The sequence below is a fragment of the Plectropomus leopardus genome, chromosome 17 (assembly GCF_026936395.1).
Source record: "Plectropomus leopardus strain MGB_pleo_1.0 chromosome 17, ASM2693639v1, whole genome shotgun sequence".
NCBI classification, from domain to species: Eukaryota; Metazoa; Chordata; class Actinopteri; order Perciformes; family Serranidae; genus Plectropomus; species Plectropomus leopardus.
The window spans coordinates 34,071,164-34,098,183 of NC_142192.1; the positions used below are offsets into that span (position 1 = coordinate 34,071,164).

Genomic DNA, 27,020 nt, shown 5'->3' on the forward strand with positions numbered 1-27,020 from the left:
AACCAAAGAACTTGTTGGTGTCCAAGGCAATTTGAAGAAGTTTTTACACATTTAAAAATCAGCACAATTTAAATAACACATTTACTGTGTGGATAAAGATGTTAGGTAACTGAAGATGGAGATAGATCTAATTTATAAATTTACTGGCTTTTATTTTGAAGGTTCCCCACCGAGTAGCAGCGGAACCGGATGTTGCTCTCTAATTAACATGTCGTCAGTGGCAACAGCAGAGAGTCTTTGTTGTGTTGATAAAGTGTGAAAATGTGTAAAGTCCAAATGCTGAGAGCGTTGGTGAAGCAGCGACTAACTGCGGCTGCTGAAGAGATATTTGGGCTGTTTGAAAGAACGATAGCAGAGTACGAGGAGGAACTTTCTCGATCAAAAGAGGAGAACGAGCGACAACGGAAACTACTGGACGCTGTTTTCAACCCTCAGCTCCGGTTACACAGAGCAGGTCTGTTTACCTGAGGGACTGTTCTCTATTTATCACAGCGGAGCTGTTTACCTGAGGGACTGTTCTCTATTTATCACAGTGGAGCTGTTTAACTGAGGGAATGTTCTCTATTTATCACAGCGGGTCATCAAGCCAAATAGAGAGACATTTGTAACGGAGACAACTTTTACAAACTGTTCAGGTACATTGCACCACATTATCGCTGCTGCTCTCATGCAACGATCTGATCAAACTGACATTTAATGTGACTACATTGAGGTGACAACAACAAAACATTAAATCAAAACTTGTTACAGTGACAAATGTCTTGAATGCTGCGCCCAGTCGGTACGCTATCAGTTCATGAATGGAGGGAAGCTTTGTTGCTTTGCCGTGCAGCTTGTTAGCCGCTGATTGTCCGTTGCGGAGGAGCCTGGCTCAGAAGGCTGGTGGTTCTGGTTCAGTCTTTGCTGTGTTTCAGTGGTGCAGGTCAGAGGAGGTTGCTCTTTGTGTCCCGACAGAGTTAGCAGTTCTGTGATAACTCGGCTTTGTTCTTGTTGCTTGATAAACTATGTTGCCAGCTCTGTTTCTGCTGCAGGCACCAACTTATCAGGTGACCTCGACTATTAAGTTTAGCATGGCTGCCTGAGGAGGCGTGCTCAGAGAGCTACTGCCTCAACCCACCTCTGTGGAGGTCAAGGACAAAGAAAGAAGAGCTTCTTCTCTTTTTTGGCTTAGTTAAATGTTACGGGTCACATATCACCCTAACCCTAACCCTAACCCATGTCCACGGGGGGAACTTAGCACAAGCCTAAGAGACTTTCAGGTTTAGTTCTCAGGCATAAAATCCGTCAGTTAATCCCCCGCTGTGTTCTCTGAAGCTTTTATGTGTCTTTAAAAAGGCCATCACGCCGAACATGGATTTACAGCCTCGCTGTGGTGGAGACATTAAGTCATGTTCCACTTGTATCTACAGGTGTAGACCTAATCTGTCTTAGGGTAGTTTCCTTTCTCACAGGATTTTTTGAACCAAAGCAAGCTGCTTTTCAGCTGAACGCCAAACAGAGATGAACATTACACACCGAGATAACATGAAATCACAATTTGTCTCAATGTGTGTTTGTGTGTTTCAGAGTTTCCTGCAGACCTCCTGCAGCTGTTGGTGGTTAAAGAAGAGGTTCCCCCCGACAGGGTGGACCAGGAGGACCCAGAGCCCCCACACATTAAAGAGGAGCAGGAGGAGCTGTGGAGCAGTCAGGAGGGAGAGCAGCTTCAAGGTCTGGAGGAGGCTGATATCACCAAGTTCCCATTCACTCCTGTCCCTGTGAAGAGTGAAGATGATGAAGAGAAACCTCAGTCCTCACAGCTTCATCAAAGACTAACTGAACAGATGGAAACAGAAGCTGATGGAGAGGACTGTGGAGGACCAGAACCAGACAGGAACTCACATCCAGACGGATACTTACAGCTGGTCAGTGAGGACAAGACTGGAGACTGTCCTGAACCTGAGACTGTTGACAGTGATGATTGGCAGGAGACCAGAGAACCTCAGTCAGGTTTAAACTGTCTGAAAAATGATCAAGTGCCTGTCAGTGATTTAAGATGTCCTTCTGGTAGGAAGCGATTTCGCTGCTTTGAATGTGGGAAAAGATTTAGCACCAATGGCAGTCTGAAGAGACACATGAGAACTCACACAGGAGAAAAAACATTCAGCTGCTCAGTGTGTAAGGAATCTTTTACACAGAGTGAAGGTTTACAGATACACATGGCAATCCACAAAGTAGAGAAACCATTTAACTGCTCACTGTGTGGTAAAAGATTTGGCACAAAGGGCAATCTGAAGGAGCACTGGAGAACTCACACAGGAGAGAGACCGTTCATCTGCTCTATTTGCAACAAAGATTTTACACAGAGCGGAAGTTTACAGAGACACATGATAATCCACACAGGAGAGAAGCCATTCATTTGCTCTGAGTGTGGGAAAAGATTCGGCCTCAAGTCACATCTGAAGGCACACATGAGAACTCATACAGGAGAAAAACCTGTCTGCTTCTGAGTCTGAAAGAAATCTTTTATGGAAAGTGGAAGTTCATTGGGTGTGTGGTAATAAGACAGATTGTAAAGCTACTTGTCATATGTGGATGTTTTATCACTGGTTGATAAGACTCCGTCAGCCCTAGATAGAAATACATAGTCAGAATTTTTCTGGACTAATAAAAAGTTTTTGATGTGGTTAATTATAACATTTTACCAGCCAGACTTAAGTTCTTCTGACTGTCAAGGTTCAGTTCTTCAGTGGTTACGTGAGTATTTAAGAAATAAATAATAAAAACTGTATGAACCTATTAAGAGCGCCCGTTTCATGAAGTAAACATTTAGTTTGGGGTCCCACAGAGGTCAGTCCTTGGCCCTCTTCTTTTTCTTCGTTGTTTTTGGTTCATATCTTCATTCCAGACTGGCCCTTGAGAGGGTGTCGGGGGGCCCCCCAAACCATTTTCTTATTCAGACATAAAACAGCATCAAAATAGAGCTTGTTCATCAAATAAAGAACCAGAGGAGGATCCCCCACTCCCCCGACAGAGGACACAGCTAAGACAATAATGTCCTCAAATCCTAGAAATGTCCCAAAATCCTAAAAACGTCCTCAAATCCTAGAAATGTCCTAAAGTCAGAATCAGAAACACATTTTTTATCCTCGTGGTGAAATAGTGGAAAAAGATCTCTCTCTCACAGCATGTTTTGAGAGGACACAATGGAAAAATGCAAAATAAATAGAACAAGTTTTTTAAAAAAGCTAAAAGCAGGAAAAATTAAGAAAAACAAGCAGAAATGGCTGCATCAGGCTGCATGCACACTTAATCCCAAAAATCCTAAACACGTTTTTAAAAATCTGAGTAATGTCCTAAAATCATAGAAACATCCTAACACTTTCGAATTGACCTAAAAATCTGAGAAAGCTGTATTGGGCCCCTGTGGCCCCTGTGGCCCCTGTGGCCCCTGTGGCCCCTGGTTGAGTAGCGGGTTGAGTTTCGCTGTTTTAAAGTGTTGAGCCAAATAACAGCAATTTTCTGAAAAAAAGCTCATAAGAACTTTCTTAGATAATACTCAAACTGAGTTAAAGTTTAATCCATTTTGAAAAATGTATTTAGTTGCGTTTTTCTTTTGTTATCAGCATGATACTTGTTCATAATAATAATAATAATAATAATAAAGAGGACTGATATGGCGTTTCCCAAAGACACCTGACATGATATGCAGAAAGAACAAACATGCGAAATAGAAAATACAAAATAATGAAAACATGAACCGAACAGGCAGAACAACAGAAGACAAAACAGGAGAGTCAATTCATGAATCAGCGAAAACGAGTTTTTATCATGAAGTGGTTTTAGGCGTCTTATGATCCTAAAATCGAAACTCGACTGATCTGCCGTCATAAGTCGGTTAAACAGGTTTTTTCCTACTTTTCACCAGCTCTGTGTCGTCGCCGTGTTGGTGGACGCAGCATCAGCACAGATGAAGCCGGACCGCTGAACTCGACCTCTTTATGTTGCTTTGATGTCTCCGAGATTACTGTCGGGAGTTTTTGTGGTCCGTAATCGGCCGGTTTTCTGTGACAGCTGTTTGACGTCGATGAGTCGTGTGACGCTCAGAGAAGAAACTCACCACATGAGCTCAGCAGACCTCTCTCGGCCGCCATCTTTGATTCGGCCATCTTTGTTGTAGTTTTCTATTGTGGAAGGCAGGTTTTCTGAAAAATGTAGTCCCTTTTTCCTTTTCTTTGGCTTTTTTTAAAAAACGAAAACATGCATATGGTCCTTTTTTTTTTTTTTTTAACATTTTTGGTCATTTTTGAACAAAAAATGTTGGCAACATTTCTTTTCTTCTAAATATTTTTTGGGGATTTTTAGAGAAAACTTTCCTTCCGTACCCATAAGTGTTCTTTAAAAACCGAGCACCACGGTTCCTACCCAGCCTCTCTGCAGATTATGACTCGTTTGTCATGTATTTAGATTGACAGCTTTCCTTTTTTTATCACACAAGCATGAAAAAATATTGGCAGAAACATTATAATTTACTCTTTCCAATGTTTCCACTGATCTTTTAACACGAATCAGGTGAACCATCACTTTTGTATCCATCACACCAGAGCTGGAAAGTTTTTTATTGAAACTGAAAATAGCAACAACATTCAGGAAGTGTTGGGTTTATTTCAAACACATGAATAATCATCACAACCATCAAACACTGGCTTCACTGCTGCAGAACACAAATATCAGCACAGATACCATCAAATGACAAATATTAATTCCACATTAACGAACATTTCAGCAACAAACACAACAAAGAAAGTGCTTTTCATTCACAGCTGAGGGAGGAAAGCGTGTCGTGTCTGTAAATCAGCTCTCTGACAGGAAGATAAAGATAAATATGCACAGCCTGACAGGCTGATTACACCAGCATTTCAGACCACCAAAGTCCAGCAAGAACCGGGTCACAGCCATCTAAGACCATCAAAGACCAACTAAAACCAGCGTATGCATTTATCTTTATGCCTAACACACGACAGAAGACTGAACTGGTTTTCATACTTTCCTCCTCCAGTGACCATCACAAGCTGGTAAAACCAGCTCAACTATCAAAAATGATGCGAAAACACACCTTAAGGTCCACGTTAGGCTGTTTTTTTCGGCAGGCAATATATGATCGTGTCTTAATAGTTTCTCTTTCCCAGTTTTTAGATTCTCCCATCGCACCTCAAAGACCAAAGGTACCTGACTCTGTGGGCCCGAGTCCGATGTAACCCGGTGGGTCGGGCTCAGATAAATATTTACAAATGATGTTCGTGTTCGGCCAATGGCGGACAGGCTGCCTGTGTCGGGCTACTTCTTATTCAGTCCTGTGTTTCGTTATTTACGGTACCACACTTACAGGAAACTATTCATACAAGATAGCTAAGGCAGAACGTAGCACAGCAAACGCAATATGTCGTCATGACCGGTGTTACCTGGCGCTCGATGTACCTGGCCGGGACAGTCCGACCTTTAGCAGCAGACTGCCAGCGTCGCTACAAAACCAATCCAACAGAGGAGGACAGCACTGAATCAAATACATTATCGCACAACTCAGCATATAGCAAAAAACTGAAATCACAACAAAATACTGTGACTTTAGTATTGTGGTATAATCATATTTTGGGGCCTCTGGTGACCCCCCCCCCCCCCCTTCAAATGAAAAGCTTTTAATAAATACATAAACTTCTTATTGTGGGTTCATGCTTCTCTGGGGCTGATGTAACCTCATCAGGAAGTTGTAAAAGAGCCAAACACAGCGAGGCATTTCTGTGAAATCCTCAACAATGCTCATACAAACCGTTTCCATGTGCTGAGTTGAGCTGCTGGCTGGAGACTCTGCCTCTCTGAGTCTGATGAAGCTGTGAGACTGATGACCAGCACCACTCTGTGTTTTAACCCTGTGTACTCCAGGAAAATCTTCTGTTACAAACACTGCAGCTGGTCAGTTTCTCTCCTGTGTGATGCATCATTTGGTTTGGTCAGATTTGCATTCAGACGAAAATTTTTGCTGCACCCGCAGCGGTGAAACTGTCTCTCTCCTAAATGAGTTCCCAGGTGTCTCATCAAAGTTTCACTCGCACCAAATCTTTTTCCACACTCAGAGCAGACAAAAGGTTTCTCTCCTGTGTGAATTCTGCTGTGTTTCCGTAAATGTCCACTCTGTGTAAAAGATTTTTTACAAACTGAGCAGCTGAAAGGTTTCTCTCCTGTATGAGTTCTAATGTGTCTCTTCAAAGTTTCATTCATACTAAAACTTTTTCCACACTCAGAGCAGCTGAATAATTTCTCTCTCGTTTTTCTTGACTTCCTGGCTGGTTCTGGTCCTCCACAGTCCTCTCCATCAGCTCCTGTTTCGATCTGTTGAGTTGAGCTGCTGGCTGAAGGCTTTGCCTCTCTGTTCTCCTCAGTCTGAACCCGATGAAGCTGTGAGGACTGACAACCGACACATTTATGGTTTCTGAGATGATAAAGCCTAGTGTATTTTCGGTCACAAACTCTACAGTAGAATCTTTTCTCTCCTGTGTGAGTTCTCATGTGTATCTTCAGATATGTGTTACGGCCAAATCTTTTCCCACACTCAGAGCAGCTGTAAGGTCTTTCTCCTGTATGGGTTCTCTTGTGTCTTAGTAAACATTCACTGCGGGCAAAAGATCTCTTACAGTGTGAGCAGCTAAAAGGTTTCTCTCCTGTGTGAATTCTCATGTGTTTCTGTAAAGTTCCATTCTCTGTAAAAGATTTCTCACACTGAGAGCAGCTGAAAGGTCTTTCTCCTGTATGCGTTCTCATATGTGTCTTCAGGCGTGCCTTACGGCTAAATCTTCTCCCACACTCAGAGCAGCTAAATGGTCTATCTCCTGTATGAGTTATCATGTGCTCCTGCAGATGTGTCTTGCGACCATAACTCTTCCCACACTCAGAGCAGCTGTATCGTTTCTTACCAGAACCAGACTTCCGTCTCTTATCACTGACCGGAACCTCTCTGGTCCCTGTCCAATCATCAACACTGACCTCAGTCTCAGAAGAATCCAGAGAATCATCCTCAGTCTCTGGTTGTAAATGTGTATCTGGATGTGAGTTCCTGTCTGGTTCTGGTCCTCCACAGTCCTCTCCATCAGCTTCTGTTTCCATCTGTTCAGTTAGTCTTTGATGAAGCTGTGAGGACTGAGGTTTCTCTTCATCATCTTCACTCTTCACAGGGACAGGAGTGAATGGGAACTTGGTGATATCAGCCTCCTCCAGACCTTGAAGCTGCTCTCCCTCCTGACTGCTCCACAGCTCCTCCTGCTCCTCTTTAATGTGTGGGGGCTCTGGGTCCTCCTGGTCCTCTTTAATGTGTGGGGGCTCTGGATCCTCCTGGTCCTCCTTAATGTGTGGGGGCTCTGGATCCTCCTGGTCCACAGTGGAGGGGGGAACCTCTTCTTTAACCACCAAAAGCTGCTGAACGTCTGCAGAAAACAGAAATCACATACAGAGATGTTAGAGAAATGTTCAAACATTCAAATCACAGCTCAAAAACTGAAGCTCATAGTTAAGACCAGCTTAGACTTGTCTTGAACCAGCTCCTTGCTCGGCTTATACAGACCTGGTGTAGCTCTGTCATATCTTAGAGAGCTCATAGTTACCTGTTATCACTCCAGAGCAACTTGCTCTGATAACACATGGTCCTTGTGTTTCCTAAAGTCTCTAATGGCACTTCTCCACTACATGGTACCGGCTCTACTCTACACTACTCGCCTTTGGCATCGGGTACTTTTCTGTGGCTCGTTTTCCATTAGAAGATAGTACCGGCTCAGTGTAGCTGGTCGTCATAGCGACGTTGTGGGACAATCCTCTGAACAGGTTGACACTCTGTTCTGCACAGAGAATATTCTGTCCGCAGACTAACGTCCGCACAAGCGCTTACACTGACCAAAAGTTACAGTCAGAGGCGGATCTGAAGTCCTGCAGACAGCCGTTACTGTCGGCTGACGTTTGGTCTTTGGTTAGTCTCAGAAGTGTTTTCATGTGAAACCAAAGTTGTTAAGTGTGAGTTTGTTCTGTAAAGTTTTATGTGTTCACTGTTGAAAAGCTGATGGGCCGTGAGTCCATCACACTTTGTACAAAATCCATGACTATGGATATATATATATATATATATATATATATATATATATATATATATATATATATATATATATATATATACTCAATATTTTTTTATTTAGTTTTAATACTACTTGAGTCAGGAAGGCCGGAGAGGTTTTAAAAAAACAGCCCCACAGTGATAAATAGAGAACAGTCCCTCAGTTCAACAGCCCCGCTGTGATAAATAGAGAACAGTCCCGCTGTGATAAATAGAGAACAGTCCCTCAGGTACACAGCTCCACTGTGATAAATAGAGAACAGTCCCTCAGGTACACAGCTCCACTGTGATAAATAGAGAACAGTCCCTCAGGTAAACAGCCCCGCTGTGATAAATAGAGAACAGTCCCTCAGGTAAACAGCCCCGCTGTGATAAATACAGAACAGTCCCTCAGGTAAACAGCCCCGCTGTGATAAATAGAGAACAGTCCCTCAGGTAAACAGACCTGCTCTGTGTAACCGGAGCTGAGGGTTGAAAACAGCGTCCAGTAGTTTCCGTTGTCGCTCGTTCTCCTCTTTTGATCGAGAAAGTTCCTCCTCGTACTCTGCTATCGTTCTTTCAAACAGCCCAAATATCTCTTCAGCAGCCGCAGTTAGTCGCTGCTTCACCAACGCTCTCAGCATTTGGACTTTACACATTTTCACACTTTATCAACACAACAAAGACTCTCTGCTAACAGACGGCTCTGCCCGACGCCATCTTCGTCAAACTGCGCTCAGTTTCACACAGGAGAATGCTGCTTCCGGGGCAGCTCGCCTTCAAAGTAAAAGTCCACTAGTATTAGGGACTGTTCTTTACTTGGGTGACCCTCCCTGCAACATAATGAGATGCTAGAGTTTAAAAACGGACTCTTTAATGTGTGAAAGTTCAGAGCTGAAGCTGAAATCCTGGAGCTGAGGAACGTTTTGGTGGTTTTTCACATCATTGTTCGGCTGGTTCGTTTGTGCAAACGTTTATTTTTTGCGAACATTTCAAATGAGATGAATAATCACATGATTTGGATGAAATATCACTGTTTTAACATCAGATTTCTTTTTCTAATGGAATTTGAATTTGAATTTAAAAAATCTTAACAATTACTTCTGTTTTTACAGTTTCTGGCTTTGATAAATGGTTTAATTTTGGTTACTTTTAAAGAAAGAATGGTATCTTAAAAAATGAAAAAATAATTTAAAATAAGAAATATAACAAAAAAGTTAAAGGGAAAATAACAAGTTAAAAAAGATTAAAAAGTCAAATATTTTAAATTTTAAAAAATCACCAACATTTTATGAAGAAAAAACAAAATTGGCAACAACTTTAAAAGACGAAATTATCACCAAACATTTTTAAATCCATCACACAAATTTTTATTATTCAGAAAAATAAAGATAGACAAGAATGCAAGTCTTTTTCCACATTAATTTGGCCGGATCCCAACAGGTGAGCCCTGGCTAGGCAGAGTAGGGTTATTTTTTTCTTTTCTTTATCTTACCCAGCATGCCCCTGGATGGGATTATAAACGAGAGTAAACTGCACTAAACTAAACATTTTACATATTGTCCTTTAGTAAAATTTCAAAACTTCCATCCATAACTTTTCAATGACAAACGATTCTATGATAATTTCAGCTGGCTGGCATTAATGAAGAGACAAAACAAGGAGAGAAAACAGAGAAACGCAGGAGATAAGAAACGATACACCACACATCAACACATTTTAGCGCTACGTTACGACGGCAGTTACCTTTTATACATTATGTGAAAGATTATTCACAGGAGAAGACATAAACATTATTACTACACAACAAAATTCCATTTATTTAATTTCCAAACATTACTTTTTTTTTTTTTTTTAATTTTATTACATGACTTTTCTAGGCTTGGAAAACATGACTGTGAAATTTCACAACATTTCCAGGTCTTCCATGATCTTGGGAATGCTGGAAATTAAAGTGTTAAAGTGAATCAATGAAGTTGGTCTGGAGCGCACAGTCATCGGCTCACACTTTTGTTAAACTCATTTAAACTGCGACGCCATCAAACAAGGTGATTTATTGTCTGTGAGCTGGAAACAAACTAACAGTAAAATATTAAGTTCAGATATTAATAGTATTAGTAGTATAGTATTTGTAAGTAGCTCTGGTGCTCCATGGTTAAAAAACAGCAGCAGTCTGAAAGCCGTGCAGATATAAAAACAAGGAGATATTGGTCCGGATTGTGAGGGACGGATCATGTTGGTGAGTTTTTTTGTGTGTGTTTTAACGAGTCAAAGAGCCTCAGGAGAGCAAGAGCAGAAACACCACGAAGTCTCATGCTGATGGCCTCAAAAGATGTAACAATTTACACATAATGCTCATGATATACAGAGTTCCCACATACTGACAAAACTTCAAAACATGAACATGACTTTTCAGGGACCCAGTTTTTTTCTTGTCCATTTGCCTGGTCATTTTTCAAATATTTAAGATTCAATCTCTGCTCACAGTTCCAGCATCCCACCTAATTTGTTACTGTTGAAAATTTGAAAATCCAACTTTCAGTTTTTACAGTTTTGATTATAAATGTTATCATTTAAAAGACTTTTAAAGAAAACATGCCTTTCAAAAAATTGATTTGTTTTTTTTTTTAGTTTCACAAAAAATCACCAAAAGCTTTTATAGAAAACCTGTTCTCTTAAAAACAAGAGAAAAAAAGGAAAACAAAACAAATCTCCAATGTTTATTTCCTTAAAACTATGTTACGCCGTCAGTTACTGAAAATAGATTCACTGTTTTGTTACATTAGTGTCATCTAACTTATGGTACACAACACATTGCCATGAGTTTTCTGGAGCTTCAAATGATTTTCAAAGTTCCATGACATTTCTAGGCCTGGAAATATGATGTGTAATTCCATGACTATTCCAGGTTCTCCATGACCATGAGAACCATGGATATAGTCATTTTATACACTGCACATGGACTAAGCCACAAACAACAAGTTAATATGATTCATTGCTCACCCTCCAATCAAAGTGGACAATTCTGGGGGCGAAAGAAATAATCTTAAAATTAAGTATTTGCATGATTCACGTCGGTCTTATTTTTAGGTTGGTTAGTCTGCAAGTTCTTATAAATCCGGTAAAAGTCACAACCCTGTCTCATATGTCTGCCAACATCTCCTTTATGTCTATAACGTTTCTGACAAATTGGACAGCTGAAAGGTTTTTCTCCCGGATGACGCTTCATGTGACGAGTTAGCCTTGCCTTCTCAGAAAACCTTTTGCCACAAACGATGCAACCGAAAGGTTTATCTCCTTTGTGAATTAACATGTGCACCTTCAGATTTGTCGTGTTGCTAAAAGTTTTCCCACACTCTGAACAGGTAGGTAACTTCTTGTCGAGATAATATCTCCAGTCAGTAACAGGAAGTTTGTCATTTTCTGAAGGGTCATCAGATTCTCTGGTCTCCTTCCAATCATTACTGTCATCAGTCTCAGGTTCAGAAGAGTCTCCAGTCTTGTCCTCAGTGTCTGGTTGTGAATGTGCATCTGGATGTGAGTTCCTTGCTGGTTTTGATCCTCCACAGTCCTCTCCATCAGCTTCTGTTTTAATCTGGTCAGTTTGCTGTGAGGACTGACGAGCGATACATTTATGTCTGTTGACCTGTGAACGCCACGCAAATCTTTTGTAACAAATATTGCAGCCAAATGGCTTCTCTCCTGTGTGATGTGTCATGTGTTGTATCAGTTGCAGCTTCCTTAAAAATCTTTTATCACACAATGAGCAACTGAATGGTCTCTCTCCTGTATGCACCATCATGTGGTGCTTAAGGTTTCCCTTGAAGCCAAATCTTTTCCCACACTCTGAGCAGCTGAATGGCTTCTTACTGGCAGGATCTTTATCCTTTTTCAGAGAGTTTAAACCCGACTGAGGTTCTCTGGTCTCCTTACAGTTATCACCACTGACTCTAGTCTCAGAGGAGTCCCGAGTATCGTCTTTAATATCTGGTTGTACATTTGTATCTGGATGTGAGTCCCTGTCTGGTTCTGGTCCTCCACAGTCCTCTCCATCAGCTTCTGTTTCCATCTGTTCAGTTAGTCTTTGATGAAGCTGTGAGGACTGAGGTTTCTCTTCATCATCTTCACTCTTCACAGGGACAGGAGTGAATGGGAACTTGGTGATATCAGCCTCCTCCAGACCTTGAAGCTGCTCTCCCTCCTGACTGCTCCACAGCTCCTCCTGCTCCTCTTTAATGTGTGGGGGCTCTGGGTCCTCCTGGTCCTCTTTAATGTGTGGGGGCTCTGGGTCCTCCTGGTCCTCTTTAATGTATGGGGGCTCTGGGTCCTCCTGGTCCTCTTTAGTGTGTGGGGGCTTTGGGTCCTCCTGTACCTCTTTAGTGTGTGGGGGCTTTGGGTCCTCCTGGTCCTCTTTAGTGTGTGGGGGCTCTTTGTACTCCTGGTCTTCTTTAATGTATGACGGCTCTGGGTCCTCCTGGTCCACACTGGAAGAGGGAACCTCTTCTTTAACCACCAAAATCTGCTGGACGTCTGCAGTAAACAGAAAACACAGAAACGTTATTGAGAAATGTCTTCGAACATTCAAATAACAGCTCAAAAACTCTTTACTGAACTTCAAAAGATTACTGAGAGATCACTTGAAGCTCATAGATGGGGCAGGCTCAGGCTTGCCTTGAACCGGCACCTGGTGAGGCTTATATAGACCTGGTCTACCTCTGTCATATCTTAAGAGAGCTCAAACTTCCTTAGAATCTGACTGGTTCACTACACTCTGAGTATGCAGGGTTACTTGTGGTTCCCTGAGTGGACAAAAGTCAATCAAGAGCCAGAGCCTTCAGCTATCAGGATCCTCCTTTGTGGAACCATCTCCCAGTTTCAGTCCGGGAGGCAGACACTATCCCCGCATTTGAGAGTAGATTTAAGACATTCCTCTTCAGTAAAACTTAAATTTAGGGCTGGCTCAGATGCTGACTCCAAAACTGCAGCATTGTCAGTGTAAACAGACTGCTGCTGTTTTTCAACCACGGAGCAAACAACATCACTGTTAGCTTGTCAATGCTATTTCAACTGTTTATCAGTCATTTTAGCTAACTGCTTACTGCTAAAAATAAATCTCATAAAAATGAATACATCTCCTGTCATACAGCATCATAACAGGTTAATTAAATGCGGACTCTTGAACGTTAGATCCCTATCAACTAAAGCTCATTTAGTCACTGATTTGATATTGGATAATCATACTGATTTATTCTGCCTCACTGAGACCTGGCTCTGTCCTGAAGAGTACGTTAGCCTGAATGAATCCACTCCTCCTGGTCATATAAATAGTCACGTTGCGCGGGACACTGGCCGAGGAGGGGGAGTCGCTGCTATTTCTGATTCAAGCTTAGCAATTCACCCTAAAGCTAAGCTAAACTAAAGCTCATTTGAAGCGTTTTTCTTCGTCTTCTCACTCATCCTGGAAAACTCTACAGCCAATTCTGTTTGTCATAGTGTGCCACGCCCCCGGCCCATACTCTGAATTTCTACCTGAATTCTCCGAGCTTATATCAAGTTTAGTGCTTAAAGCAGACAAAATTATTTTCGTAGGAGATTTTAACATTGACATGGCTGCAATCCTGGCTGTGCCTGATCGTTGTGATATTTGTGCTGGCACTGTGATCCTGCCTTTGGTTGTGCTCGTGCTGTGGCTGCACTGATACTGTACCCCCCGCTCGCCCTGATCGCGCTCTTGATCCTGGTTGCGCCGATGCTGTGATCATGCCTTTGGACACCTACGTATCAATATATGCATGAGACTCTTATCAATATCATCATAGACCCACAATGACCCACAATATCATCATAGAGTGCATTTGATAATTTCACACCTATCGATACTGTATTATGATCTTCCTGAGGTCCCCCCCCCACACACATTACAGGGGTTCTTTTTCTGGAGTTTTTCCTCGGGCGATGTGAGGGTACTCCAAAACTAGGGATTCGGCCACAGGATAATTTGGAATGGGGCCATAACCCCTTCAGTATGATCTGTGTCTGCCTCGAGACCATCTTCTAGTTGGACACGCCCGGAAAATCTCCAATTACTGGCGCACAAGCCTTTGATCGACAGGCATAGACTGCTCCCGTCCCTTCACTACTATGCTCGGCTACAAGCTCAAGACACGTGGGGTCATATTATTTAATGGTTTGTGTGCACCTGGATCTACCACCCAGCCTTAACTCAGAGTCAGTCCTGATGTCGCTGCAGACTATTTCCACATTTCAACATATGGGACACAATAAGAACGTGGCACCAATTTTTGAGGTGGAAACAGCGAGCTACAAGAGGCAATTGCAGATATGAACCTTACAGCACCTGGCAGAGCAAAGGATTTGCTTCCATGTTAATCCACCACACTCTCCCCATTTTGGAGGAGCCTGGGAGTGGGAGAGAAGATCGGTTACAGCACTTCAGGTTAAAGATCAGGTAATCGCAATAGGACTCCTCCTCACTGGAATCATAAAAGTGAAGGGCAGGAGCGAGGAAATGAAAAATAAGAGACTTGGGATACGGTCTTATGAGCAAGAGTCACACCAAATTTATATTTGCTGAAATGCTGAGTTGCTTTGGACGATGTTAACCCTTATTGAAACCAAAGATTTATTGGTTGCTGTTGTTCTACGCATTTTTTGTTAAGGATTGCAACTTAATTCAGAGCACCAAGTTTGTAAATAGAGAACAGTCCCTCAGATAAACAGCTCTGCTGTGATAAATAGAGAACAGTCCCTCAGGTAAACAGCCCCGCTGTGATCAATAGAGAACAGTCCCTCAGGTAAACAGCCCCGCTGTGATAAATAGAGAACAGTCCCTCAGGTAAACAGCCCCGCTGTGATAAATAGAGAACAGTCCCTCAGGTAAACAGACCTGCTCTGTGTAACCGGAGCTGAGGGTTGAAAACAGCGTCCAGTAGTTTCCGTTGTCGCTCGTTCTCCTCTTTTGATCGAGAAAGTTCCTCCTCGTACTCTGCTATCGTTCTTTCAAACAGCCCAAATATCTCTTCAGCAGCCGCAGTTAGTCGCTGCTTCACCAACGCTCTCAGCATTTGGACTTTACACATTTTCACACTTTATCAACACAACGACGACACGCGGCTAACAGACGGCTCTGCCCGACGCCATCTTCATCAAAATGCGTCCAGCTACACACAGGAGAGAATACTGCTTCCGGGGCAGCTCGCCTTCAAAATAAAAATTCACGAGTGTTGCGGTCTTACTTTGAAAAAAGAAAGCAGACTTTTTACAGAATTACATTAATTGAGCTTGAATACTTATTGTTGAATATTTATTAAAACAAGGTCTAAAAAAGGGACTGTTCATTATTTAACCACTGGGGAGGGAGTTTTGTTTTCATTTTGGCTTTATGGGAGGGGCATACAACCTTACCTCACTTTGTATTTATTCTGTCAGCGATTTTTATTTTTAAACATGCTAAAATCATTGGATCCACAGGTTTGGAAGAAGTGTTTTCTTTGTGATTTTTTAAACGTTTTTGGTTATTTAGAGATTTTTTTTTCTTTTTTGGGACATTTTTTTATTTTCTTTAAATACAGCTGCCTTTTTCATATTCATTGAAAAATATTGACAATTTGTTTTTCTTTAAAGATGTTTGACTCTGAATTTTTTGGTTATTTTCAAAGAAACTATGGTACATTTTCCTCATACATCTCCCCCCACTGATCTAGTCTGTTCATTTGTGTATGATCACAGATCTTTAATCGATCCTCAGTCGGCGGCGGTAATGCGCCAGAAATCTGTTTGCCAAGCGCCGTTAGAAGGAGTCGCGTTTCCGGTTAGCATGTTAAGCTAACGTGTGTTGCAACTTCATGACTTTGTGCTGTTACTCACCGAAAAGTTCAGTATTTCACAGTATTAACATTGCTGATTTTGGCAGTATAACGGCTTGAAATTATTTACTTTAACATCAAAGGAGCCAAAATATGTTTACACACCAACAATTACCCGGAAGTCGTTGATAGCGCCATAGTAACCCTTCCGGTCCCGAAACTATTCGTTCCGTGCTGAGTGCGGCGGAGTTTAAGTTCTCCGAAGAAAGAGCGACATAAAAAAAATAAAGCTACAGAGAGACGCTTTGTTTCGTTTTTATTTCTACCGCCGGAAACATGTTAATAAAGATTAAACATTGAAAAAATAAAGTGTTGTAAACATGCAAAGCTAACGTTAGCTGCAGCTAGCTCCTGCAGGTTATCCCTCCCCCTGATAGTTGGTGTATTTTGAGGAGAAGGATGGCGCCCAGAAGGAAGTTTGATATAAAGTTCAAAGAGAGAGTTTTGCAGTACGCTGAGGAAACTAATGGACTGCAGGCCGCGAGGCATTTTAACATCGACTCCAAGAGGATCAGGGACTGGAGGAAACAGAGGGACCAGCTGCGGTCAGCGGACCAGGGGAGAGCCCGACTGACCGGAGCTGGGAGGAAGAAGGTGAATGTGGAGCTGGAGGCGAGGCTCTTGGAGTGGATTTACTCCATGAAGGACAAACATAAGCGAGTATCGGCAGACATGATCCAGAACAAAGCGCTGGAGGTCTACCCCTCAGTGAACAAGGGAGGCAGCAGGTTTGCGGCGAGCACCGACTGGCTGCAAAAATTTCTAAAGCGTTGCAACCTCTCACTTCGACGCCGCAGAGCTGTGACGCCGGCAGACCCAGACCTGCTCACTGAGAAACTTGTTTGGTTTGTGGACTACGTTGGGAGGACTGTGAGCTCTAAGGGGATTTTAGAGAGCGACATCATTGCAGTGGATGAGACCGTAGTTTGGTTTGATGCACCGTCCCCGACACGAGGAGCGAAGGGACATGAGAAGAGCCACCTCACTGTAGTCTTCGCCGCAAAGGCGGACGGCACCAAAATGAAACCTTATATTGTCTTCAAAGAGGCTGATGGTGACGTGGAGGCGATGCAGCAGCAGATCTCCAGCGCTGTCATCAACACATCTGTGGACGGCGGGATGAGCGACACTCTCATCGCAGACTGGCTGCAGTCCGTAGTGGGAAAATCACACCCCACCCCGCGGCTCCTGGTGTGGGACTCACACCTCTCCCACATTAGAGTTTCCACCAAACTGAAATGTAGCTTCAACATCACGCCAGCGGTGATCCCAAGAGGCTGCACTGAATATGTCCAAGCCCACAACGTGATGTGGAACCAGCCCTTCAGGCAGAATCTGCAGTACGCCTACGATCAGTGGAGGGCGGGGGCCGCACATAAAGAGTACTCAGACGTTGGGGACTTAAAGCCTCCCGCCCGCCACCTGCTGGTGGACTGGGTGGTTGTAGCATGGGACAAACTGGACACGGACATGATCAGGGAGTCTTTCAGAGTTTGTGGTCTGTCTGTGAAAAGTGATGGGAGTGAAGACCATTTTATATCCAGCTTGAGGGAGGGACAGCCCTGCCCCACCGTACAGGAGGCGCTCGCTCGAGCCCGACTGCAGAGCCGGGAAAACCGGAGCCAAGAAGCTCAGGAGGATGAGGAGGACTGTGTTTTTGAGGATGAGGAAGATGAAGAGGAACTTGTTTTTGAGGAAGAGGAGAAGGATGAGGAGCTATTTGTTTTTGATGATGGGGGGGATGGTGACCACATGTCCTTACACTTCTTTATTGATCACGGTGAGCTATTAAATTGTAATAAGATATTTATCTCAGCATTTATAACTTAACATTTGTTTTTATTTTTTTCTGGTGACACCTGACTACCTGACTGGTCTCACTTCACAGAGAAATTTGGTGTATAAGTATTTGTTTAGAAGTAAATAATCAGATTGAGTTTGACTCAACAGAGGTAAGTTACGTTTAAGCTAACAGTCAGCAACTGATTGTTTTTGCACCACTTACTGCTGTGAAAGGTCGAGTTAATAAAGCGGCAATGTGACATGAATGTTTTTAAATGGAGATGGAGAGAGGAGCTCAGTGTATCATAGGAAATCCCCCAGCAAACTAGGCCATATGAGCCTAACTAGGGACTGGTTCAAAGCAAACCTGAGCCATCCCTAACTATAAGCTTTATCAGGTGAGTGATCTGTAGAAGTAAAACGAGTGTTGGAGTTGTGATTTGAATGATGGACAGCATTTCTCAGTTACATCTCTGTCTGTCTGTCACTAAAGGGCTGGTCCAAGGCATGCCTGAGCCAGCCCTGACAATATTTTTATCAAGCAAACAAATCCATAAATCTGTTTCAATTAATTATTAAAAATCCTTGTGGTTATTTTTTGATGATGGAGTTTGTTATAAATGCTTGAATGTCCAAATAAACATTAATACCTATATGCCTGGGTTTCTGCTTTACCATCAGATGATGAAAAAGGGATTGTTGTTAAAGAAGAGAAGCAGCAGAAATGGAGCTCAAGGGTGGAGCAGGAGGACCCACAGCCCCCACACATTAAAGAGGAGCAGGAGGACCCAGAGCCCCCACACATTAAAGAGGAGCAAGAGGACCCAGAGCCCCCACACATTAAAGAGGAGCAGGAGGAGCTGTGGAGCAGTCAGGAGGGAGAGCAGCTTCAAGGTCTGGAGGAGGCTGATTTCAAGCTTAAGTTCAAATTTGAATTCAGTGACAATGATGAAGAGAACCGTCAGTCATCACAGCCTCAACAAACTCAAACTGAACAGATGAAACCAGAACCTGGTGGAGCGGACTGTGGAGGATCAGAACAAGCCAAGAACTCAAATCCAGATTGGAGGGAGCAGCTTCATGGGCTGGAGGAGGCAGATATTAAGTTTAAATTCACTCCTGTCCCTGTGAAGAGTGAAGATGATGAAGAGAAACCTCAGTCCTCACAGCTTCATCAAAGACTAACTGAACAGATGGAAACAGAAGCTGATGGAGAGGACTGTGGAGGACCAGAACCAGACAGGAACTCACATCCAGATACACATTTACAATCAGAAACTGAGGACAAGACTGGAGACTCTTCTGAACCTGAGACTGATGACAGTGATGATTGGAGGGAGACCAGAGAACCTCAGTCAGGTTTTAAGTCTGAAAGGTTTTCACAAATGAAATGTCTGACACAACACATGTCAGTCCACACAGGAGAGAAAAGCAGAAGATTTACTCAGCCTTATCAGCTCAAAACACATTCATGTGTTGGTCATCAGTCCTCACGGCTACATCAGAGTCAGACTGAACAGATGGAAGCTGATGGAGAAGACTGTGGAGGACCAGAACCAGACAGGAACTCACATCCAGATACACATTTACAACCAGAGACTGAGGACAAGACTGGAGACTCTTCTGAACCTGAGACTGATGACAGTGATGTAGACTGGAATCTGACCACTGATTCAATGACAGAGTATGTAATCTTTAAATTGTTATTGACTTTTTTTTGATCTGGTGTCTTAAGTTTAGAACTTTAGATTTTCACAAACTGAGTCACTGACAATAATTAGGTAGTGTTGTTTCTGGCCACTAATTTTACCTCTTACTTTAAGTCACTATAGTCTGTATGTTGTTATTTCAATATTAGTGTCACAGTTTCAGATCTAAAGGCCACTGAATGAACACATTTAGGTTTCAATTCTGACCTTTTTCTTCTTTATTTTGTTTCCATAGTGAAGATGAGGATGACGATAATGGGGACATGGATTTCACCTCAGGGCAGTCGACAGAGGGGCCATGTTCAAAGAAGTGCCATCGAGAAGAAGATCGGTGGCATCTCAAAGAGGAGAAAGATGCAAGACCAGACCCCCTCAGGTTCTTGCCCGTTAGGGAACCTGGCCCCACCATTGACCCATCCGCCTCATGGTCACCCCTTTCACTTTTCCAGCTGTTTTTTAGCGACACTGTCCTCAGCACCATCATTGCAAACACGAATACAAATGCTGCCAAGAGTTTGGAGGCTGGAATGAGGTTTTTTTGGAAACCTCTGACATTAAGTGATTTCTACATCTTCTTGTCCATCATCGTCTTTTCTGGACTTGTTAAAGTTCATGTCAGAGGGGACTATTGGAGGAAGGAATGGCCATACAACTTCCGATTTCCTGGTGATTCAATGAGAAAGGATTGCTTTGAATCCATTTTATGGTCCCTGCATTTAAGCAACCCGGCAGAGGATGAAAAAAATGACCGCAAGAAGAGCACTGCGGGGTATGACAGACTGTTTAAGATCAAGCCGCTGTACACCCAGATAGTGAATGCCTGCAAAGCACACTTCCAGCCTTATCAGAACATTTCCATCGCTGAAAGGATAGTGGCATCTAAGGCTTGTGTAAGTATGAATCAGTACATGAAGGACAAGCCCAAAAAGCGGGGGCACAGAATATTTGTGCTTACGGACTCCTTAACGGCCTACAAATGGAATTTCTTTGTCTATGAGGGGAAGAGTGTGCATGGTCCAGGACGGGGTTTGAACTACACTCCAGTCATGGACCTTATGGCATTCCCTCTGCTCGGTCAGGGCTATACAGTGTTTGTCGACAATTTCTATTCCAGCCCTGCCCTCTTTGAGGAATTATCCAGACAAAACACTGGTGCATGTGGAACAATCAGAAGAAACCAGGCTGGCTTTCCAAAGACCAAACAGAATGACCTACCAAAAAATGCGGAAAGGGGAGATATGCGATGGATACGACAGAACAACCTTCTGTTTGTAAAATGGATGGACACTTGTCCTGTGACCATTTGCTCCACTGTACATGAAGCGTTCAGTGGACAGACTGTGCAGAGGAAAGGACTCTGGGACACAGAGAATGTGACCGTCCCCGATCCTGTTTTGGCATACAATCGCAACATGGCGGAAGTGAATGCATCTGATGCTTTGACTGACTATCACGGCGTTCACCACAAAACTATGAAATGGTATCAGACCTTCTTTTGCCATTTTATTGACATTGCTATCGTCAACAGCTTCCTTCTCCTCAAGGAACTACACAAGAAGAAGAACATCCCCACCATGAAGAAGCCTCTCACTCTGAAGAGCTTCAGGGAGAAGCTTGCTGCAGAAATGCTGGAGTTTGCCAAAGTTTCGGCACCACCAACACCAACATCAACCGCCTGCATGCCTGCATACTATGGAGACAATGGGACTGAATCCAGGAGGTACTGCAAGAGGTGCCAGAATGCTGGTATTAGAAGGATGAAGACACCCGTGTACTGCACAAAGTGCCAGGTTCCCCTCTGCTTTACCAGTAAAAGGAACTGCTTCAGGGACTGGCATGAAAAGTAAACCATGGAGGAGTGGGAACATATTATTAATCAGAAGCCAAATTTCCCCCCCTTAAATCCTACCCATAGACCCGACAACCAGAAGATATATTGTTAAATATGTTGAATATTGTATTTATTTTTGTAATTGGAACATTTTTATGTTTCTTATAATCAGTGGTGTAGTGATATTTGGTCTACTCAGCAGATTGAAAAGTTACTGCAGAGAAAGTGAGTATAATCTCCTTCATATTCCAATGGCTCAAATGCGTGCAGATGGCCAATTTGGGCTAGAGGTTCAACGATTTTAGCTGGTTTGCTTGATAGCAGCTAGGTTCCATGAGTCCTGAACAGAACCGGTTCGAGAACCAAAGATAATTTGTTGGAAAATAGTTATTAGACTTCAGTCTCCTGAACCTGAAACTGTTTGCAGAGATGACTGGAAGGAGAACAGTAAACTTCGGTCAGGATTAAACTCTGTCAAGAGAGGTTTGCGCACCGTAGGATCGGGCACCGAAATAACCCAGAAAAAAGTCCAATCGAAAATGTCTTCAGTCAAACAATACCTGCATCCGATCCCTTTTGTGCTAGATGGCTGATCACAGACCGTTCGGACTCCCCACTGGATCACCAAACTTCCGTTGCTGTCGTCTCACTAAACACAGAAGAAAGGCGTTTGAACTTTTAAGTTTGTGAACATTTTTTTGAAATGGTTTGTAAATGAAAAGAGTTGTCTATTTGGCAGGAGATTAACACTTTCTTTTTTCTGCTTTCAAATGTTCCCATTGCAAATATAAACATACATTGTGTGGGAAACATCATCAGGTTTGAGACCTCTGATTAAAAAAACAGCAAAATGAAACCTATGTATTATTCCAGCTGGGTTTTTTTTGTCTTTACTTGTCAATGAATCATTTTGTACTTTTTGTTCATGTTGAAACAACAGTGTAACTACATGATGTTCCTTCATTAAAATGTTTTTTTATTTTTTCATGAAAGAAGCCAAAATAATGTTTTATAGTGTTTCTATATCAAAAGTGTCTTCATGTTAAACAATCATGATGATACATGTTGCTGCACTGGAATCAAGAATGTTTTCACAAAATTCCCTTGAGACAGAAAATAAAAGGCAAAAATGCTTACAGAGAGAGGGTTTATTTTGTGCTTTGTTTTTTTTTAATCTGTTTTTTTTTCCCCTTAATGCATTACAGAGCTTTTCAGTTGGCATGCATCTACATCGTCAGAAATGTGAAAATCTGATGAAAATTTCAATGCATTAGGTTTTTACAGTTTCTGGCTGCGATGAGTGGTGTAATTTGGGCGATTTCAATTTTGGTGGGCCCGCAGATTTATTTTCTTTAAAAAATCCCTAGTAATTTTTAAAAGAAAATACGCCTTTGAAACCCACAGGCCTACAGATTTGGAAGACATGTTTTCTTTAAAAACTGACAGTAAAATAAGGGCAAAACATTTTTTATTTGTATGCCCCATCCCATCAGCCAGAAAAAAAAGTCTGTACACAGTGCTTCAAGAATTATTTGACATGCCTACCCATTTTTGCACCAGCCCCCCACTCCTCTCATAAATAATGAACAGTCCTGAATAATAATTAAAGCCTCGGATCAATTAATTTGTCCATACTTGATTTAATGTATTTAGTTTGATTCCTCCAACAAAGAAATACAGACTATTTTTCCAACTCTATTCAGACTGTTAACATCACTATTCACAATTTAGGTAAAAATATTTTCTGGGGAGGTAAATAAGGTGCCACAGTGAATTAAAAATCATCAAAATAGAACTTGTTCATGAAAAAGGAGGATCCCCTTAGATCTCAGGTACAGAGGTATCAAAATCTCAAAATGGCCTGGATGTGTTAATTTGGACATTGTAAATGCTGGTTTAGCAGTGGGGGGATTATTTGTTTTGTATTATCCTTCTGACAACGCCAAGTGAGCGCCTGGTACACATCACTTATATTTAGTTATTTAGTTATTTTGTAGTCGTATTGAGCTGTAGTTGTTGAATGTATTCTAAAAATGACTGGCAGGTGACAGTCTTCAAAATGCAATGAACTACACAAGCACACACACTGTTGATGCCAAAGCACAGGAAAAACAACAATAAGCACTTTTTCACGTCTTTTGTTTTTTTGTCCTCGTCTTAAACTTTGACCACAAAGCAACCACATTGCTTCTACCCTGAACGAGTTCTGTACGTCAGGTGTACTTCACTCTCAGGTTCAAAGGAGTCTCCAGTCTTGTCATCGGTGTCTGGTTGTAAATGTGTATCTGGATGTGAGTTCTTGGCTGGTTCTGGTCCTCCACAGTCCTCTCCATCAGCTTCTGTTTCCATGTGTTGAGCTGCTGGCTGGAGGCTCTGCCTCTCTGTTCTCCTCAGTGTGATTCTGATGAGGCTGTGAGGACTGACCACCGACACACTGATGGGCTCTGAGCTGATAAAGCCAGGCGAATCTTTGGTCACAAACACTGCAGCTGAATCTTTTCTCTCCTGTGTGGATTCTCATGTGGCGAACTATGTTTTCCTTGCGAAGGAATCTCTTACCACACAATGAGCAACTAAATGGTTTCTCTTCTGTGTGGATTTTCATGTGTCTAATGTGATTTATGTGGAAAACAAATGTTTTACCACAAACTGAGCAACTATACGGTTTCTCTCCTGTATGAGTTTTCATGTGTATGTTCATTTGTCTGCTGTCAATGAAACGTTTACCACACACTGAGCAGCTGAAGGGTTTCTCTCCTGTATGAGTTCTCAAATGTCTCTTCAGATTTCTACCTTCCATGAAACCTTTACCACAGACAGTGCAGCTGAAAGGTCTTTCTCCTGTGTGAGTTCTCAAGTGCCTCCTCAGATTTTTACTTTCAGTGAAACCTTTGCCACACACTGAGCACTTTAATGGTTTCTCTCCTGCATGCATTCTCATGTGTAACTGTAAGACTCCTCTCTGTGAAAAAGACTTGCTACATACTGAGCAGCTGAAAGCCTCTGTATGAGTTTTCATGTGTCTCATCTGATTTCTACTTGTAATAAAACCCTTACCACACACTGTGCAGGTGAAAGGTTTCTCTCCTGTATGAATCTTCAGGTGTCTCCTCAGATTTCCACGTTCAGGGAAACCTTTCCCACAAACTGGACATCTGAATGGTTTCTCTCCTGTGTGGGTTCTCATGTGTAACTGTAAAACTCCTCTCTGCGAAAAAGACTTGTTACAAACTGAGCAGCTAAAAGGTTTTTCTCCTGTGTGAGTTCTCATGTGTCTCTTCAGATTTCCACTTTTACAAAATCTTTTACCACACTCACAGCAGCTGAATGGCTGTTCTCCTGTGTGGATCCTCATGTGTATCCGTAAACTATCACTCTCTGTAAAAGATGTACTACAAATTGAGCAGCTGAAAGGTTTTTCCTGTTTATGAGATCTCACGTGTCTCTTCAGAGAAGCCTTGAGGCCAAATCTCTTCCCACACTCAGAGCAGCTGAATGGTTTATCTCCTGTGTGAGTTATCATGTGTTGCTTCAGATGGGACTTGTAGGCATATCTTTTCCCACATTCAGAGCAGTGTAATCTTTTCTTACCAGCATTGACAGGGATTTCATCTTTAATAGGAGAGTTTAAACCTGACTGAGGTTCTCTGGTCTCCTTCCCGTTATCAACATTGACTTCAGTCTCAGAGGAGTCCAGAGACTCGTCCTCACTGACCGGCTGTAAGTATCCGTCTGGATGTGAGTCCCTGTCTGGTCCTGGTCCTCCACAGTCCTCTCCATCAGCTTCTGTTTCCATCTGTTCAGTTAGTCTTTGATGAAGCTGTGAGGACTGAGGTTTCTCTTCATCATCTTCACTCTTCACAGGGACAGGAGTGAATGGGAACTTGGTGATATCAGCCTCCTCCAGACCTTGAAGCTGCTCTCCCTCCTGACTGCTCCACAGCTCCTCCTGCTCCTCTTTAATGTGTGGGGGCTCTGGGTCCTCCTGCTCCTCTTTAATGTTTGGGGACTCTGGGTCCCCCTGGCTCACAGTGGAGAGGGGAACCTCTTCTTGAACCACCAACAGCTGCTGCTCCTCTTCACTGATTACCACCTTCTGAACATCTGAGTTTAAATCTGAAACACAAACATTAATGTGAATCTTCATTTCACTCTAGTGATGACATCATCGTCTACATTATCTTGGGTCCTTAAAGTCCATCATACAAAGAAACTACACGGCATTATACCAAATACATAAGGCAGCTTATATTGTCCCTATAGTTAGTGCCCAACCTGCTCTGCCGCCTGATCCACAGGACCGGATCATTGCAGAGGTTTGGAAAAGTACATTATCCTCCTGTGTGCATTCAACCAAATAAAGGACCTGCTCCATATTTAATCACATTTATACGAGGCGTTGGCTATTCTGCTGATGTAGGTCATTCTGACAGATGTTCGTTCTGACAGATGTTCTGACAGATGTTCGTTCTGACAGATGTTCGTTCTGACAGATGTACTCAGTTCATTCTTGAGTTCATCTGGATGTTTAAAGTTGAAGATATTTTCTTAGGATGTTTTTCAGATATCGCGTTCATGAGAATGAGATGGATGAACTGCCAGAAAACCTGAAACATGCCGCCTATGTCCTCGGAAAGTGATTAACCTGACGGTGTGAGGCAGGATATTAACCCTTATGAGCCCACTTTAATCGTACACACACTCATACCCCTCGGCACATCAAATGCACGTTTCAAAATCAAGCTTTAAAACTTATTAGACATCTCTATTATTTTCTACTTTGAGTTCATTTTTTAATCAATATCAATCCCAATTATAAAATATTATTATTTTTTAATTTTCAGAATTTTAGGAATAACAAATCAACATTTTATCTGAAGTAACAGCCTCACTGTAATAAATACAGAAAGGTCCCTCCGTTAACTGCCCCGCTGTGATAAATAGAGAACAGTCCCTCAGGTACACAGCCCCGCTGTGATAAATAGAGAACAGTCCCTCAGGTAAACAGCCCCGCTGTGATAAATAGAGAACAGTCCCTCAGGTACACAGCCCCGCTGTGATAAATAGAGAACAGTCCCTCAGGTAAACAGCCCCGCTGTGATAAATAGAGAACAGTCCCTCAGGTACACAGCCCCGCTGTGATAAATAGAGAACAGTCCCTCAGGTACACAGCCCCGCTGTGATAAATAGAGAACAGTCCCTCAGGTAAACAGCTCCGCTGTGATAAATAGAGAACAGTCCCTCAGGTACACAGCCCCGCTGTGATAAATAGAGAACAGTCCCTCAGGTAAACAGACCTGCTCTGTGTAACCGGAGCTGAGGGTTGAAAACAGCGTCCAGTAGTTTCCGTTGTCGCTCGTTCTCCTCTTTTGATCGAGAAAGTTCCTCCTCGTACTCTGCTATCGTTCTTTCAAACAGCCCAAATATCTCTTCAGCAGCCGCAGTTAGTCGCTGCTTCACCAACGCTCTCAGCATTTGGACTTTACACATTTTCACACTTTATCAACACAACAAAGACTCTCTGCTGTTGCCACTGAGGACAGCCGCCATGTTGGTTAAAGAATAACATCCGGTTCCGCTGTTATTCGGAGGAGAACCGTTCATAATAAAAGCTCTTAAATTAGATTTATTTCCATCTTTAGTTACTTTCTGTCTTTATCAGCACAGGAAATGTATAATTTTTTTAATGGAAAGTTTTCTTT

At 42.5% G+C, this 27,020-nt stretch overlaps 3 protein-coding genes across 3 annotated transcripts; 1 reads left to right on the forward strand and 2 right to left on the reverse strand.

Annotated features, from left to right (window-relative positions):
• Window positions 1-66: 66 nt before the first annotated feature.
• Window positions 67-22,458, forward strand: LOC121938325 (uncharacterized). Its single transcript, XM_088090027.1, has 5 exons — window positions 67-454; window positions 1,567-2,483; window positions 16,345-17,776; window positions 18,460-19,462; window positions 19,723-22,458. The coding sequence occupies exons 1-5, from the start codon at window positions 262-264 to the stop codon at window positions 21,332-21,334; spliced, it is 5,157 nt and encodes a 1,718-aa protein (XP_087946153.1). The 5' UTR covers window positions 67-261; the 3' UTR covers window positions 21,335-22,458.
• On the reverse strand, window positions 4,564-15,296 carry LOC148186751 (uncharacterized). The gene is given in 4 exon segments (XM_088090713.1): window positions 4,564-5,981; window positions 5,983-7,334; window positions 11,576-12,640; window positions 15,018-15,296. Coding segments are annotated over 4 exon segments (2,691 nt in total). The 5' UTR covers window positions 15,211-15,296; the 3' UTR covers window positions 4,564-5,900.
• Window positions 21,879-26,882, reverse strand: LOC121938326 (uncharacterized). The gene is made up of 3 exons (XM_088090691.1): window positions 26,616-26,882; window positions 24,376-25,434; window positions 21,879-21,967 (listed from the first exon to the last, which is right to left on the reverse strand). Exons 1-3 carry the CDS (start codon window positions 26,806-26,808, stop codon window positions 21,912-21,914), a joined length of 1,308 nt encoding a protein of 435 aa, XP_087946817.1. The 5' UTR covers window positions 26,809-26,882; the 3' UTR covers window positions 21,879-21,911.
• Window positions 26,883-27,020: the final 138 nt, after the last annotated feature.